At 45.7% G+C, this 13,980-nt stretch overlaps 1 protein-coding gene across 2 annotated transcripts; it reads right to left on the bottom strand.

Moving 5' to 3' along the window:
• Window positions 1–1,055: 1,055 nt before the first annotated feature.
• BTN3A3 (butyrophilin subfamily 3 member A3) lies at window positions 1,056–13,692 on the bottom strand. 2 transcript variants are annotated; one of them, XM_082664566.1, is made up of 7 exons: window positions 13,575–13,692; window positions 9,080–9,169; window positions 8,495–8,842; window positions 6,775–7,056; window positions 4,736–4,936; window positions 3,533–3,559; window positions 1,056–2,003 (listed from the first exon to the last, which is right to left on the bottom strand). In XM_082664566.1, the coding sequence occupies exons 2-7, from the start codon at window positions 9,162–9,164 to the stop codon at window positions 1,309–1,311; spliced, it is 1,638 nt and encodes a 545-aa protein (XP_082520692.1). In that variant the 5' UTR covers window positions 9,165–9,169; window positions 13,575–13,692; the 3' UTR covers window positions 1,056–1,308. The 2 variants fall into 2 exon arrangements, with proteins under 2 accessions (XP_082520692.1, XP_082520693.1); XM_082664567.1 differs by having other exon boundaries at window positions 1,056–2,000.
• Between the last annotated feature and the right edge of the window lie 288 nt (window positions 13,693–13,980).

Below are 13,980 nucleotides of genomic sequence, written 5' to 3'. Positions count from 1 at the left end.
ACAGGAAGACACTGGGTTCCAGATGGCCGACCCAATAGTTCAAAATTAGAACGAACATCCTGTTACCCTGGGATTTAAAAACCACACCTGTACAAGACTCGGGGTCTCACCCTTCTTTGGGTGAGGCCCCGATCGGTTTGTGCTTTTGTGCTTAATAAACGTCTATCACTAATCTACTTTTGATTTGCACTGGATATGGGTGTTCTGTCTTGGTTCTGATTCCTCCCCGAGGGAAGTTCGCAGGTGTGTGCAAGACCTCAACTGCCCGGTAGAGGGGATACACTGGTGAACAAAATAGTGATGATAATGAAGAGTAACTTCTGCCCGGTACCCGTCAGCTGCAAGGAACATTCGTTAACATCAGTAACTGATCAGGCGTGGAAATATCCCTTTCCTGGAGATGGACTCTACAGTGTGATCAAAATACTGCTAAAGTTCATCTAGCTTCATTCCTCCCAAATTCTTGTTCCACAGGCAGTCTTTAGGTATTAAGTTAGGCTTTCTAGAGACCTTAAACTTAGGAGGACTGCTTCTGCTCCAGGATTACTTATCACATTGGCCGGGGTGGGGGGATGTGGGGGTGGGGGGGTGGGGAGGTGGAGAGGGGGTGGGGCGGTGGTGGTACTCATGCCCTTTAGTAGTTAAGATTTTGGCCTTTAGTCCCTTTGCAGTCCTGTGTGATGCAGTCACTGTGAATTCATTCTCTGGACCAACTCACCCGGCAGAGCCAATCCAGCGAAGCGCTGGACCTATGGCTCTGACTGTTGACCTTGAAGGAACCCAGTGGGGTGTGGCCTCCATAGACATCTACAGTGATCCTTACCCTGGGGGGCCCTGGGAAGGGACACTCAGGGCTGCACATGGTCCCTTCCCCAGAGGGGCAGTCGGGCTGGAAAACAGGCCAGCGGGTAGAGGGTGGGTGGAGGTGGGGGACAGGGGCCAAACATCCCCCGGCAGCACAAACTGATGAATTATATAAGTCGCTTAACTCGGCCCTACCTCAGTTTCCACACTTGCGCAATGAGGCTATATCACAGGGTTGCTGTGAGGATTAAAGGAGAACATTTATTTAAAGCTTTGACACAACCCCCAGTACACTTACGTCATCCGTAAATGTTTTATATTCAAATCACAGCTGTCGTTTACTAGCTGAGTGACCTTTGGGAAGTGAATTCACTTTTCTGCACCCTGGTTTCTTTCTCCATATAAAGGAGACAATAAAGCAGTATCAAACTCAACTGTCCATATGGAATAAATAATTGTATTAATACTAGTGAAGTGCTTCACACAGTGTGTGTCTTTGGTATTTTACGGTTGTGATTTGTTGCTGGTAGGGAAGAGGCCCTCAGCTTCAGGGAGAAGCAAGGACGTTACTTCAGCCTGAGGCTCCCCATTCTCATCAGCTGAGTCCAGGGCCACGGGGGTCTCCAGAGAAAGGTCAGGCTCTAGGTCAGGAACACTGGAACGCCTCACTCCTGTCAATGCTGGGCAAATGGTCAAGGCAGTGGGCTCCAAGGTCAAAATCCTGAAAACGGGCCACAGAGGCTCAGAGAAGGAGGTGTGCGGGAAGGTGTACACATGCGATCCATTCGCGGCGTTGTAGAAGGAGACCTCACCAGTCTCGTAGTCCAGGAAAATCCCCACTTTTTGAGGAGGGTTGGCAATTATCAGTTTGGTCCGGGGGTCAGTGAGAGCCCGATAGTAATTCCCATCAGACAGCCCCATAGTCCAGAAGCCATTCTCGGGTGTCATTTTAATCCGACGTTTTCTCTCCACGTTCTCCCTGCACACCCCGACGTGCCACTCTTTCCTGTCCCCAACCTCTACCTCCCAGTAGTGTCTCCCTGACGTGAAGCTCTTGCAGCCAAGCACACAGTAAAACCAATCAAATCTCTTGGGGTTGTCTGGCAGATTCTGTCGTTTGTATGCTCGCTGCAAGCTCCTCTGGTCATCAGAAACAAGCAGGTTGGAGTTTGCTGTGTTCGGATCCAATATCACATCTGCTGCAGAAAGTTTGGGGATGGGGTCATGGGTCAGTCATTGTTCCTAGATCTCAGAGCCTCAGCCCTCAAGGCCTGGGTCTGGTTGAAGAAGCCCAAGTCCAGAGCTGGGTGTCCCCAACCTGCCCTGAATGTGACCCCCTTAGCAATACCAAAAGAAAGCCATCAGGGGTCTTAAGTTCAGTGGGAAAGAGGAGGGTGATGAGGGTCAGGGTCTTCTTAACTGACACCTGGAGCTGGCTCTTTCCTTCTACCTTTTTCCTGTTTCCCTCCCCGAAATGACTCTGCCCACCTGTGCTTCATAGGCACATAGGTTTAAATTTCAATCCTTGCACTACTGCTCATGAACTGAATGTCTTTTCCTTTTCTCTTTTCCCATAGACTTAAGCTATATAATATCTTTAAGCCTCAACTTTCTTAACTGAAAAATGGGGATAAAAATACTAATCTCTAGGGTAGGAAGACAACACATGTTGTGTATCTGGCTCAGGGCTGGGCATGGAGGAAGTGGCCTGATCTTATAAAAGCTGCCAGGCCTCTTCTGTGCTAAGGGCCATGTTGGGGGCTTTATGTGCTCCCAGACCCACTCTCCATCTTGCTCCACCCTCTTCTGGGCCCCGGGAATCTGTCCTCTATGGACAGTGTCACTGGGTTCTCTTGCCTCTGGTCACCTGCTGGATTTGGCCAAGGGGAGGTACTAGCTGAAGACTGGAAGGAGAAAGAAGAGAGGCACAGCATTTACTCTTCCCCCTTTCTTCCCTGCCAGCTTCAGATGGTGATGCTCTAACAAAAGGATGACTCTTCTCAGGCAGCCCTCTCCTTGAGCTGTAGCTTCCTCTGGGCTGCACCCTCTCCCTATCTCTTCAGGCCCAGGGGTGGTGACAGCGCCCCACTGTTGTGAGTCCTGGGGGACGGAATGTTCCTTTGTCGGCTTCCCTTTGCTCTCTTTTTTGCCTTTGTAAATAGTTCCTTCTTTAAACCCTCTTCAACCACCCATTTTGAATATACCAGCTCTTTCTTGCTGTTTTTTTGACCAAATACACATTCATGAGCTCATTTAGTCTTTACCTCAACTCTCACATAAATAGGAACTACAATCATCGTCTAAAATTGAGGAGAGTGAAGCTCAAAACATCAAGTGACCTGAGGACACACAGCGGCAGGAGGTGGCATACGGAGCTTGGGAAAGGACAAGATCTCTGAGCATTGCTTTCTCTCCTTGGTCACGTAGCATCCTCGCTCTCCCTGTAGTATTAGTTCACTCTGCCTGTCCTTCCCCTCAGCTCCACCTCTGATGCCTCTTCCTTCCCATAAAGGTCTACAGAAGCCCAGGAGAGCAATTCTCCCTGGTTCTCTGGGCTCTCAGTGGCAGGGCATGGGAGACGGGCACAGCCTTGAGATCGAGACCTCAAGTCATCTGCCCGGAACTCTCCCAGTCATGGGGACTTGTCCCAGAATCTCAAGACTTGGAGAAGAAAAAGGGAATATGGTCCCTCGGGTTGCTGTCCTAGGGGACATAGTGATTCACTCACCAGCTTGGAAGAGGGCCTTCTTCCACTCTGAAAGAAAGGACAATAAGGAAAGGTCATTAATTCTGATCTTTCCCTTACCCATTCTCCTCAATAAGCCTTTTCTGTGTCCCTTCAGTCTCTTCCAGTAGCCAGCTTCCTTCCTCTACAGTTCTGACAGATTAGGCATAAAAGGTCTCAAAAATGGTGGACTTCCTCATCATGCTGGGGCTGCAGGTGACATGGCCAGGCTATAGTAGGCTGCGTGCTTGTGTGCCAGCTGGGTGGGGAGTGGCTGAAAGTGCCCAGATGCTGTATCTGAAGGGCCTCTCTGAGGCTGCAGAAAAGCAGGGGTGGTATTCCCCACAGAAAATGAGCCTCTTGGTTAGATCCGAGTATTCCTACTGGGAATGCCAATGCGTCACACAGCAGGGAAAAGGTTTGAATGCTTATACACATGAGCCAGGAAACTCAGAGGACATCCAGGTCACTCACCAGAATAGGCCTGAGACTTCTTCCCACCTACAAGGGAACGTCAACTGAACTCTGTCATTTCCTTTCTCCTCCTTTTGCACCCATCTCTCCTTCTTTTTGACCACCTACCCTTCCTACTTCCTCCCTCTGCCGTTCAACTCTCTCCTCCCCTCTCTTCCTTACGGTGGTGGGAGGGAGGGGGAATGAAGGCTCCTTTCTCCATTAAAAAACCAAACAAAACACTCATGATTCTCTCCTCCTTTCTCCCCAACAACCAATTCCCCCCAATCAGCTTCCCATATTTCTTTTCTTGGGAAAAAGGATCCGGAACATTCCTTCAGCCCAGGGCAGAGTTAGTGGCTGAGGAAATTGGCTGGAAAATACTCAGGCAGAGACAGTCTTGGATGAGAATTTGGAGAAAATGTCAGAGTCACTCACGAGCCATGTACGGGATCTTTCTCCACTCTGCAATGGAAGAAGGTGATGAGTTATTAAGAGGCCCAGCGGGGGATAGGAAGATGAGCTTGGGTCCCTGGGGGCATCAGAACTTACTGAGTTCATACTTGAGCATCTCTGGAAAAGAAGCAGAAAAAAAAAAAAGTACTGTTATGGGGATGGAAGGAGGAGGACCTCTAGAATATAAACCTTAAAAATGACCTAGTGCGGGTTGGGTGCACAGGATGGGGATGCAGAGAGGTAGTCCGGCTCCCTCCTGTAGGCACAGGCCTTAGATTCCCTCTCGCGGTCAGATACCTTTTATTCTTTGTTCCTGCTCTTTTTCTGCCCGTGCTGTTTCTTTTTCCTCTTCTGCTCTCTCTTTCTCCATGAATAGAGCCTCCTTTTCTTTCCTCTGTAGCCACAGGAAGTAACCAGCCCCTGCGAGGAGCAGCAGACAGACAGGCAGCGTCCCCGCGAAGACAGCGATCCAGAGCTGGGCCCTTCTGAAGAAGGGATCTGCAATGGGATCCAGTCTTAGCCTCTCACCCTCAGGACAGGGTTCGTGGAGTTTATCTCCTGCCGTCAAGTGATCTTTCTCTTCCTAAGTTCTCAGAGAACTTTAGGGAAGACTGCAGTAAACCCTAGTAAGGGTTTGTAGTTATAGCAATAGCAAATACCATTACTTGTCTCGAAAGGTCTGCCTCTCACATGTAAATGTGATACTTGAGCGTCGCAATCAAGTTTTTTCTAATTAAAATTTACAATAGGTTATATTCACTTGGTTCAAATATCAAATTAAAAAAACATAAAACATCACCCAAGTCTCCTTTTCACTTCCTCTGCCCGTCTCCTTTAATTAGACTCATTTAATCAGCCTAGTATGGTGACTAAGAATGTGCACTTGGGAGCTGGGGGGCCTGGGTTCAAATTCTGATTCCTCCACCTGACTAGCAGTGTGACCTTGGACTAATTAGTTAACCATTCTATTCCAGGTGTCCTCATCTGTAAAACGGGGGTGATAATAAAATTAATAATAATAATAATAGAATAATAAAACCTAACTCATAAGGTTAAAGCATTAAATTAATGTTTATAAAGCATTATAAACACATAGTGAGTGCTATGCAAGAGTATATTAAATTTAAAGATATAAATGTATTCTTATTTTTTCTTGTTTACTCCAAAGATAACATTCTGTATAAACTGCTCTGTGTCTTCCTTGTTCTGTTCACATTGTATCTTGCAAATCTTTCCATATTAGTACAGGCAGAATGCCTGTGTTTCCTTTCAGAGCTGGGCAATATTCCATTGCATAAAAATTCCCCATTAATGGATATTTGCATAGTCGCTAACTTGTTGCTCTTATAGTTAATGCCATAAGAAATAACTTTTTACATGGGTAGTTTTCTACACATGCAAGCATATCTGTCAGATAAATTCCTAGAAGTGGGATTTTGGATCAATAAGTAGGTAGTTTGGATATATATTGCTATATTGCCCCCAATAGCAATTGTGCCAATTCATACCAAAAATATATCAAATTATGTATACCAAAAAATGTCTAAGAGTGACTGTCTCCCCACAATCCTACCATCAGAATGTTTTATCAACCAGCACTGTTTTGTTTTGTTTTATCTTGTTGCCAGTCTCACAAGTGGAAAATGTTTTAATATACATTTCTCTATTGAGTGAGGTTGGACACTTTCATAGGTCATTCCTTTTCTGTGAACGAATAATTCATATCCTTTGCTTTTTTTTTCTACTGGTTTGTTTCATATTTTAAGGAGATTAGTGCTTTCTCTAAATTATGAGTTGTACATATTCCCCCTGCCCTCATTTTGTCATTTGTCTTTGCTTAAGGATTTGATCTTTACCACTTCTCCCCCAATTCCCATTGCCTCTCACAGTTTCTGGCACATAGGAAATGCTCAGTAAATACTTGTGACATTATAACAGGGGAAAAAAAAAAACATCCCCGGAGCAAGAAGACACCTCTGGAACCCTGCTCAGTGCCTCGTTTTCACTGCAAACTCAGCACAGAGAATCACACGTCTTCCTTTTTTCTTTTCTTTTTTTCCTTTTTAAAATTCATTTTTATTTCATTTTATTTATTTTTATACTTTTCTCTTTTTAATATGGCTATGCTACATTTCAATTGGTTAATGTTTAAATTGTCATTTTTTAAAATTTTCTACAGATTAAATTTTACATATGCCTCTTTTAAGGTGCATTTAATGGAATTTTAAAAATTGAAGTATAATTGACTTATAATATTATATTAGTTCCAGGTGTTCACATCTTTCTTCTTCCAATAGCCACAGCTCAGTATACCTGAGGCTAAGCAGTGTACTGACCTGCAATGGAAATCTGGGCTGTCTTTTCCTGGTTGAGGAGGGGATTTCTGATGATACAGGACACCCCTTCTCCAGAGCTGCTTTTCACCATTAGAGATGATGTGACTGCATACAGGCCCGCTCCATCTGTAGCTGGAGGTGTTGCCACAGCTGGCATGTTCTGGCCCTTGGCATCTCTCCACTGTATTTGGGGCTGGGGATACCAGCCGGTGGATGTGCACCCCAGGTGGATCCCTCCATCCTCATGGCCCTTCATTTCAATGTGAAGATCCGAACCCAGAGCTGTGGAAGGGACAAATGAGCCTCAATTCTTGGGAGCCTCCAGTATCACTGAGGGTCTCAGCGGGAACTGTATGGCGCATCCACGTTAGATAATTAAAGTAGGGTTTCATTAAGAAGCTGTTTACAAAAGGGTGGTCATTAGTGAGGAGAAAACTATATGGGGCAGAGCAATAGCCCAGGGCCAGGAACAACAGAGCTGTTACCACCCACCCCTAAACCCAAAGGGAGGTGGAGAGGAAGACGTTTTGAAGACCTAAAAGGAGAGAGTCGTTTTGAAGACCTAAAAGGAGAGAGTCACGTAGAGAGGACTTTCATAAGAGGAGCTGTGATCTTTGGGAAGAGCACGTAGCCAGCTAAAGGTGGCCCTGCAGGGAGAAAGCCAGGGGCATAAGTACCCGGACTTCTCTCCTCCTCCCCTCCTCTATCTTCAGCTATGGCTCCCCATTGACCAAACTCAGCCAGAAGCCACAGTGCAAGGGAATGCTCTGAGAAAGAGAAATGCAACCTTTGACATTGGACATGGGCCTGGTCTTGGTGTTCTCCTGGGGAACACAAGCCATTTCATGGAACGTCAGCATCAAAGGGCCCTTTGTCACTGTGACGGGTCAAGACAAAAACAAGGCCAACAACAATCATGTCTGAACATAGAGAAAAACACGAACGCTGTCCAAAACACAACGAAGACCAAACATCCTCCTGTTCTGGCCGTGAGTGACGATGCTCCTTTACCAGTCCCAGCTTTAGCTTCACTCTAGTCTTCCTCCTGGGTAAGATTTATGAAGATACCCACCCACAGAATTACACTCCCCTCCTCCCTGACAGCATCCAATCCAGAGCAAAGCCTACTTCCATAAACGCTGCCCCAAATCCCCTAACAGAAGCCCAAAGTCTGTACCAAGTCTCCTCTAACAGTCTCTTCCTGAGACCCCCAGTTCCCACGTGGCATGGACTCCCCCTCCTGCAACAAGGATTAAAGTCAACTGGTACAACTGCAGGGGTGTTCCTGGGAACTCGGGTTGGAGAACAGTTGCTGTACAGACACTGTCCCTACAGGTCAGCCTCCCAGGGCTCACAGCAGGGTGTACCTGGTGGGGCGCCAGAAGCCACAGGGAATGAAGCTGAACCCAAACCACTGCGCACCATCTCTGAGGAGATGTTTTCTTATCCTTCTCATCCCCGACCTTCCACTTTCCAGCTTAGACCCTGGCCACCAGCAGGAGGGAGTTCTCTACTTGATATGATAGGGTACAGGAGGGAGTCTTCCTGGAGGAAGACCTGCATCTTTCCCGAGGGCCTCAGATAAACAAAGTTGGAAGGCAGCGGAGGCAGTACCTGGTGATCAACCAGGAGCTCTGCAAGGTGGATTTGGAGAATGAGCTCTGTGTCTGCCCCCAGGCCCCACAGAGGAATGAGCTCAGAACAAAACCCGGAGGCTCACCTGCAACTTTCAGCTCCACCAAGGCTTTTTCGTAGAAGTTGCCATCTTGGAAATAACACAGGTAGTTTCCACTGTCAGAGGCTCTGACGCTGTGAATTTGGAGAGCAGCCTTCCCTGCAGTGATGCCATCTCTTAAAATCTCAGTTCTCCCTCGATACTCTGCTGTCTGTCTGTCTTCTACTTCCTTGCCTTGTGCATACATGAAAACTACCTGCCTGAGGCTGGGTCTCACCCACATCAGTTCCATGTTCTCTGCGCTCATCTTCGGGAACAGGTGGCAGGGCAGCTCAGCGTCTTCACCCACCATGGCCAGGATGGGCCCAGGGGGTCCAATCACAGCAAACTGAGCTGGTCAGCAAAAGGGGGAAACTCCATGAGAGGGAGTTGGGCCCATGATGGTAAGGGGGTGTCTCAGGCAGAAAAACCTAGAGAGGAACAGGATCCTGACAGAAGGACATTTGTCTTAATGGCATGTGTACTTTCAGTTTGTGATGGGACTTCCAGGAATGAACAGTCAAAGGTTCTGACTGGGTGCTAACAGGTAATTGTCTGCTTCCGATACATAAAAGCAGCATCGTTCCCTACCTGAGCAAGAGGTGAGCAGCTGGACCAAGATGATGCAGACAAGGAGGTGGGGCAGACGGAAGTCTAGGGACGGCGCCATTTTCATCTGTGCTGCAAATAGAGAGAGTCAAGGAGTCAGGCAGAAATACGGCCTGGAAGAAGATGGATAATTCTGCGTGGAATTCTGAGGTTTCCACGCAGAATTCTTCACCTCAACAGGGCCAACTCAGGGTGAAACACAGTATCGCTAGGGTGATGACCCAAGATCTTCCTCTGCCAAAACGTCTGCTTGGGAGTTTCTTCACCTTTGCGTTCCAATATGGAAAATCTCCCATAAAAGTATGTATGTTAAGTGTACAGACAGTAACCCTAACCCATCAGGAAATCCTTGGCTCTGCGGTCTGAACATGTTCAGAATCTTTACCCGTGCCCGCACTTCCCCAGCTACGCCAGGTCCAAGCCTCCACCATCACACTCTGATTAATACCGGACCTTCCTCTCTGGGTCCCCTGATTCTGCTTGTATCCCCTACAGTCTCAGCACAACATCCAGAACATTCCTTGAGTCACATCCTGTCACTCCTCTGCTCAGCACTTTCCAGTGGCTCCCATTTCACTCAGAGCAGCTGCTGAAGTCCTTCCAGTGGCTGGCATGGTCCTCCAGGACCTGCACTCCTCATTTCATCTCCCGTACTCTCCCTGTCTCTGCTCCGGCCACACTGCCCTTCCTGCCGCTCCTTGACCAGGACATGACAGAGGACCTTGACCTCAACTCTTCCCTCTACCTGGAACCCTCTTCCCTGCATATTCACAAGCTCACTCTCTTGCCTCCTTCAAATCTTTCCTTTAAAGTCAGTTCCTCTATGGGACCTTCTCTGACCACAGAATTATGGTAAACTGCTCCCACCCCCCTGAATCTGCTCTCTTTTTCCCATTGAATTTTCACCACTGAACATTTCATACATTTATCGTGTGTCTCCACCTGCTAGAATGTAAGCTCCACAAAACAATGATATTAGTCTGTTTTGTTTCCCGATGTGTAAGAAGCCTGTAGCATGGTGGTGGTTCACATGGAAACCTCAGTAAATATTTGTTGAATGAGTGAATGGATGAGGAGTTACATATTAAACCATCAATACTCACTAGCATTTTAGTTCACTTTAGATGATCAGATTAGTTGGTGGTCATCCAACTAATGGATGGAGAGGAGGGGAGGCGGAGAATTTATGAGGATAAGTGTTTTTCTCCATAATGACAGTGCTCTTTTGGTCTGGCTTAGAGAGCAGAGCTTGGCCTCTTGTGGTCCCGCTGGGCCTTGCCTATATTAATGTGTTTGTTCCTATTTTTCAATAAAGTGGTTTCAAGGAGCAAGCCTGTCCTGGACATGCAAGTGTTGCAACTTGATGTGCCTTAACGCACTCTTTTCACAATTGTTCTGGGAATTCCCTGGCGGTCCGGTGGTTAGTACTCTGCGCTTTCACTGCTGGGTTCGATCCCTGGTTGGGGAGCTAATCCCATGCGTGGCCCCCCAAAAATTGTTCTTTGGGGGAGAAACACCTGTTCTTTGGGGGAGAAACATTTCTGGAAAGGAAGTGATTCCTTTCCTTTCTTCCCTTTCCTCATGTGTTCACCAACGCTCCTCGGCAGATGGCCTGCCTCTGGGCTCACCAGCAATGGATAATTTTCCTACCTTGGTCTTTGCACTGCTAGAGAAGCGCCTTTTAGGGGCGGAGATGTATGTGCACTTGCACAGAAGGGGCAAATATGTCAACCGAGAAGCACACAGCAGCCCAACAGCTCAGACCTCTATGCAGTGCTGGCGTTCTTCCAGCTCAGAGGCAGGGCCCCGCAACTCCCCAGTCCCAGACCAATGCTTCCAAATGTATCTTGGCTCAGAAAAGCACCTTTACCTCCTTTTAGGCATGGTCTGTGGGATCACTGTGAACTTTTGTGTTAAGGGAAGTGTGTGGCCCTTGCCAACTAGCCAGGCTTGATTCTAACTGGAGTTCTAACTCGGCTTCCATCCCAGCCACCCCAGAGTTGGCTGCGTCCCTAAATAGAGTCGGCCTAGGTGGATTACTCCAAGACAGGACTGAGAACTCGAGAAGTAGCCCCCTCCCTTCTCCCATCATGTATTCTTTCCTTCTCTGAAAACGTCAGATGGAATGGTATGCCAACAAATGACTCAGGGTGCCCGTCTGCGGAGCAACACTGCCGTCTCCTCTAGGCCCCAACCCATGGCCATCACCAAGTTCAAATCACTCTTCCATCAGACTCTGGTCAAGATCCTGGCAGATTCCCTGGGTCACCCAGAGGCTGAACCTACCACTTCTTTTTTTTAATTTTGGCCAAGCTGCACAGTTTACAGGATCTCAGTTCCCCGACCAGGGACTGAATCCAGGCCACGGCAGTGAAAGTGCCCAAACCTAACCACTGGACCGCCAGGGAACTCCTATGAACCTACCACTTCTTAATCCCAAGGCAAGTGAATGGGAGAGTTAGGAATAAGACCAGGTCTCACCCGTGTGTTTTCATTCATTCAACAAACGTTTATTGAGCACTCACTGTGTGCCAGGCCCACTACAGGTTAGGTGTTGGAAATAAAAAGGGTGTGGGAAGTAAGTCATGGCACTATGATTCACGACCTTTGTGATCTCAATCATGTGACAAAACCTATCTGAACTTCAGTTACTCATAAAACATTGTGAAATAGGAACTTTAGAACGTATATAATTGGCTCAGCAATTTCACTTCCAGATATCTGGTCCAGCAAAGCACTTGCATGGGTGCAGAGAGACTTATGTGTAAGGATGACACTGAAGCATTATTTTTAAAAGGAAAAAAAAAAAAAGATAAACAACCTAACCAGCCACTCTAACCACTAACAGGAGACTGGTTAGTTAAATAAAGGCTCATCTGTATGAGGGAATTCGATATGGCAGTTAAGAGTGATTTACAGTCACTAACTCAGATAATCAAGATATATTAAACAAAAAGAACACTGCAGAAAAATACTAATGATCCTATTAAAAAATAACAACAAAGCTATAAATTTGTATATACATTTTTATGGGATCGCCTTAAAAGAGTTCTGAAGGGCTACATGCTAAAATGAAAATCAGGGATTGAGTGAGAGACACTTGTCCTTTGCCCCCTATACTTTGAAAATTGTTTGAATGTTTTCAATTTTAAAAGTTTTCACGTTTTACTTAACAATTAAAAATTGTTACAAATAATTATTGTGACTGTAACATATTAGTTGTTCAGAAAATACCGACTCCTGTAAATCAACTGTATGTCAATAAATAAATAAATAAAAATAAAATACCAACTCTTCACACCAATCCCCCCAAAACAAACCAGCATGAGGCCCGCATTCATAGTATCTGCTGTCGTGATACCTGCACCGGGAACTGCCTTTGAGAGCAAGGCCCGCAGAGGCGGGTGGGTGGGTGGAAGAGGAGCCGGGAGCAGAAATCTGTGCTGCTGGGAATTCCCTGGAGGCTGCCTGAAACCCGGACAACTCTCAGACAAAAGACTGCCTTTCACATATCCTCTGCTCTTCAAAACTACTCCCTAAGCTGCTAGAGAGAGGACAGTATTATTATTCTATAGGTAACAATTTCAGTGCTGTCCTCAGAGTGAGGAATATATTTTCACTAATTTTTTTAGGATATTTATTGGGTTTTGTTCCTGATTATAGACAACTTCAAAATGGAGAAAAATATGAAGGAATAAAATTTAAATAATCTGTGATGGTAATCATATACTTTGCTTCATGGGAATATAACTATTTCTGGAAGTATTTTGGCCATAGATATATACTAAATGCCTGAAAATTGTCAAAATTATAATTTGACCCAGAAATTCCACTTGTAGAAATTACTGCTAAAAAAAAAAAAATCAGGTATTAACACAAACATTCATGTTTAAAGCGGTTCATCATAAGTAAGATCTACAACTGCAAAATGTAGATACAATTTAAATGTCCAAATTCGATCCAGTTTTGTTACGATTAGAAATAAAAACTCTTTATTAAAAATATGATTCCTAATGACTATATGAAAATCCCTTTTATGATTGGACAGTGTGTTTGTATCCATTCTCCAACTCTTGTATATGTAGCTTGGTTCAGATTTTTGTAATTGCAAATAATTCTGTAATGCACAGCTTTACATATAAATCTTTAAGGCACATCTCTTTTTAAAATCTCTTAGAACAGATTCCCAGAGATGACTGAGAGAGATAAGAGTCCTTTGCTCCTTTCTGACCACAGTAAGCTCCTAAGAACATGCAGTTGGCGAGTTTTTTCATTCACGTTGTCTCCTTCCCTTACATTTTCCAATTCAGGTCTTTAGCCTTTGCATTGTCCTGTTGCCTCCACCCCCTCATCCTCACACACAGGCACCAATCCCTTTCTCTGGATGAGGGCCTCCCTGGAGGCCCACTCTCAGCTCTTCAGTCTCTCTCCCTCTAGGGCTCGTGGCCCTGGCTTTTACCCATTTTCCCACACTTACCTCTTGGCTATCCCATCTGAAAATCACAGCCCTCAGAATAAAGGTAATCAATAGAGGCTCTGTTACCTGGAAGAAAGGAAAAAGAAATATGCCTGCTCACTATGAAAAGCAGTAACAGGGTCATTCTGTGGAAGAATTAGTTTTTGGATTGGCTCAGAGAGGTGTTTCTCATCAGTTGCTGGGCAGAAACCAGTGAGGAAGTTTAAAATGAAAACTGAAACTGTATTGGATTGTACACGGTGAAGAAAAATTCCAGCCTAATTCTCACACTGTGTCACTCTGTGTTTTCCTAATTGAACCACTTATGTATATGTATGTGTATAATCAGTCTTTCATTATATATACCTGTTTTACATCTTCTATATGATAATAGATTTATTTTATATCAGAAAGGATTTACTGAGTA

Source organism: Grampus griseus, assembly GCF_964374135.1.
Source record: "Grampus griseus genome assembly, chromosome: 10".
Classification (NCBI taxonomy): Eukaryota; Metazoa; Chordata; class Mammalia; order Artiodactyla; family Delphinidae; genus Grampus; species Grampus griseus.
The sequence above is the reverse complement of the archived record's forward strand: the minus strand, read 5'-3'. Positions and strand labels throughout refer to the sequence as shown.

Excerpts from the sequence above, each read along its gene's own strand:
- BTN3A3 (XM_082664566.1), bottom strand. The coding sequence starts at position 9,164 with ATGAAAATGGCGCCGTCCCTAGACTTCCGTCTGCCCCACCTCCTTGTC. Across the intron at positions 4,937-6,774 it reads AGCCCAGATTTCCATTGCAG|ATCCCTTCTTCAGAAGGGCC; the intron begins GTCAGTACACTG and ends ATCCCATTGCAG. Across the intron at positions 3,560-4,735 it reads GCAGGAACAAAGAATAAAAG|AGTGGAAGAAGGCCCTCTTC; the intron begins GTATCTGACCGC and ends CCTTTCTTTCAG.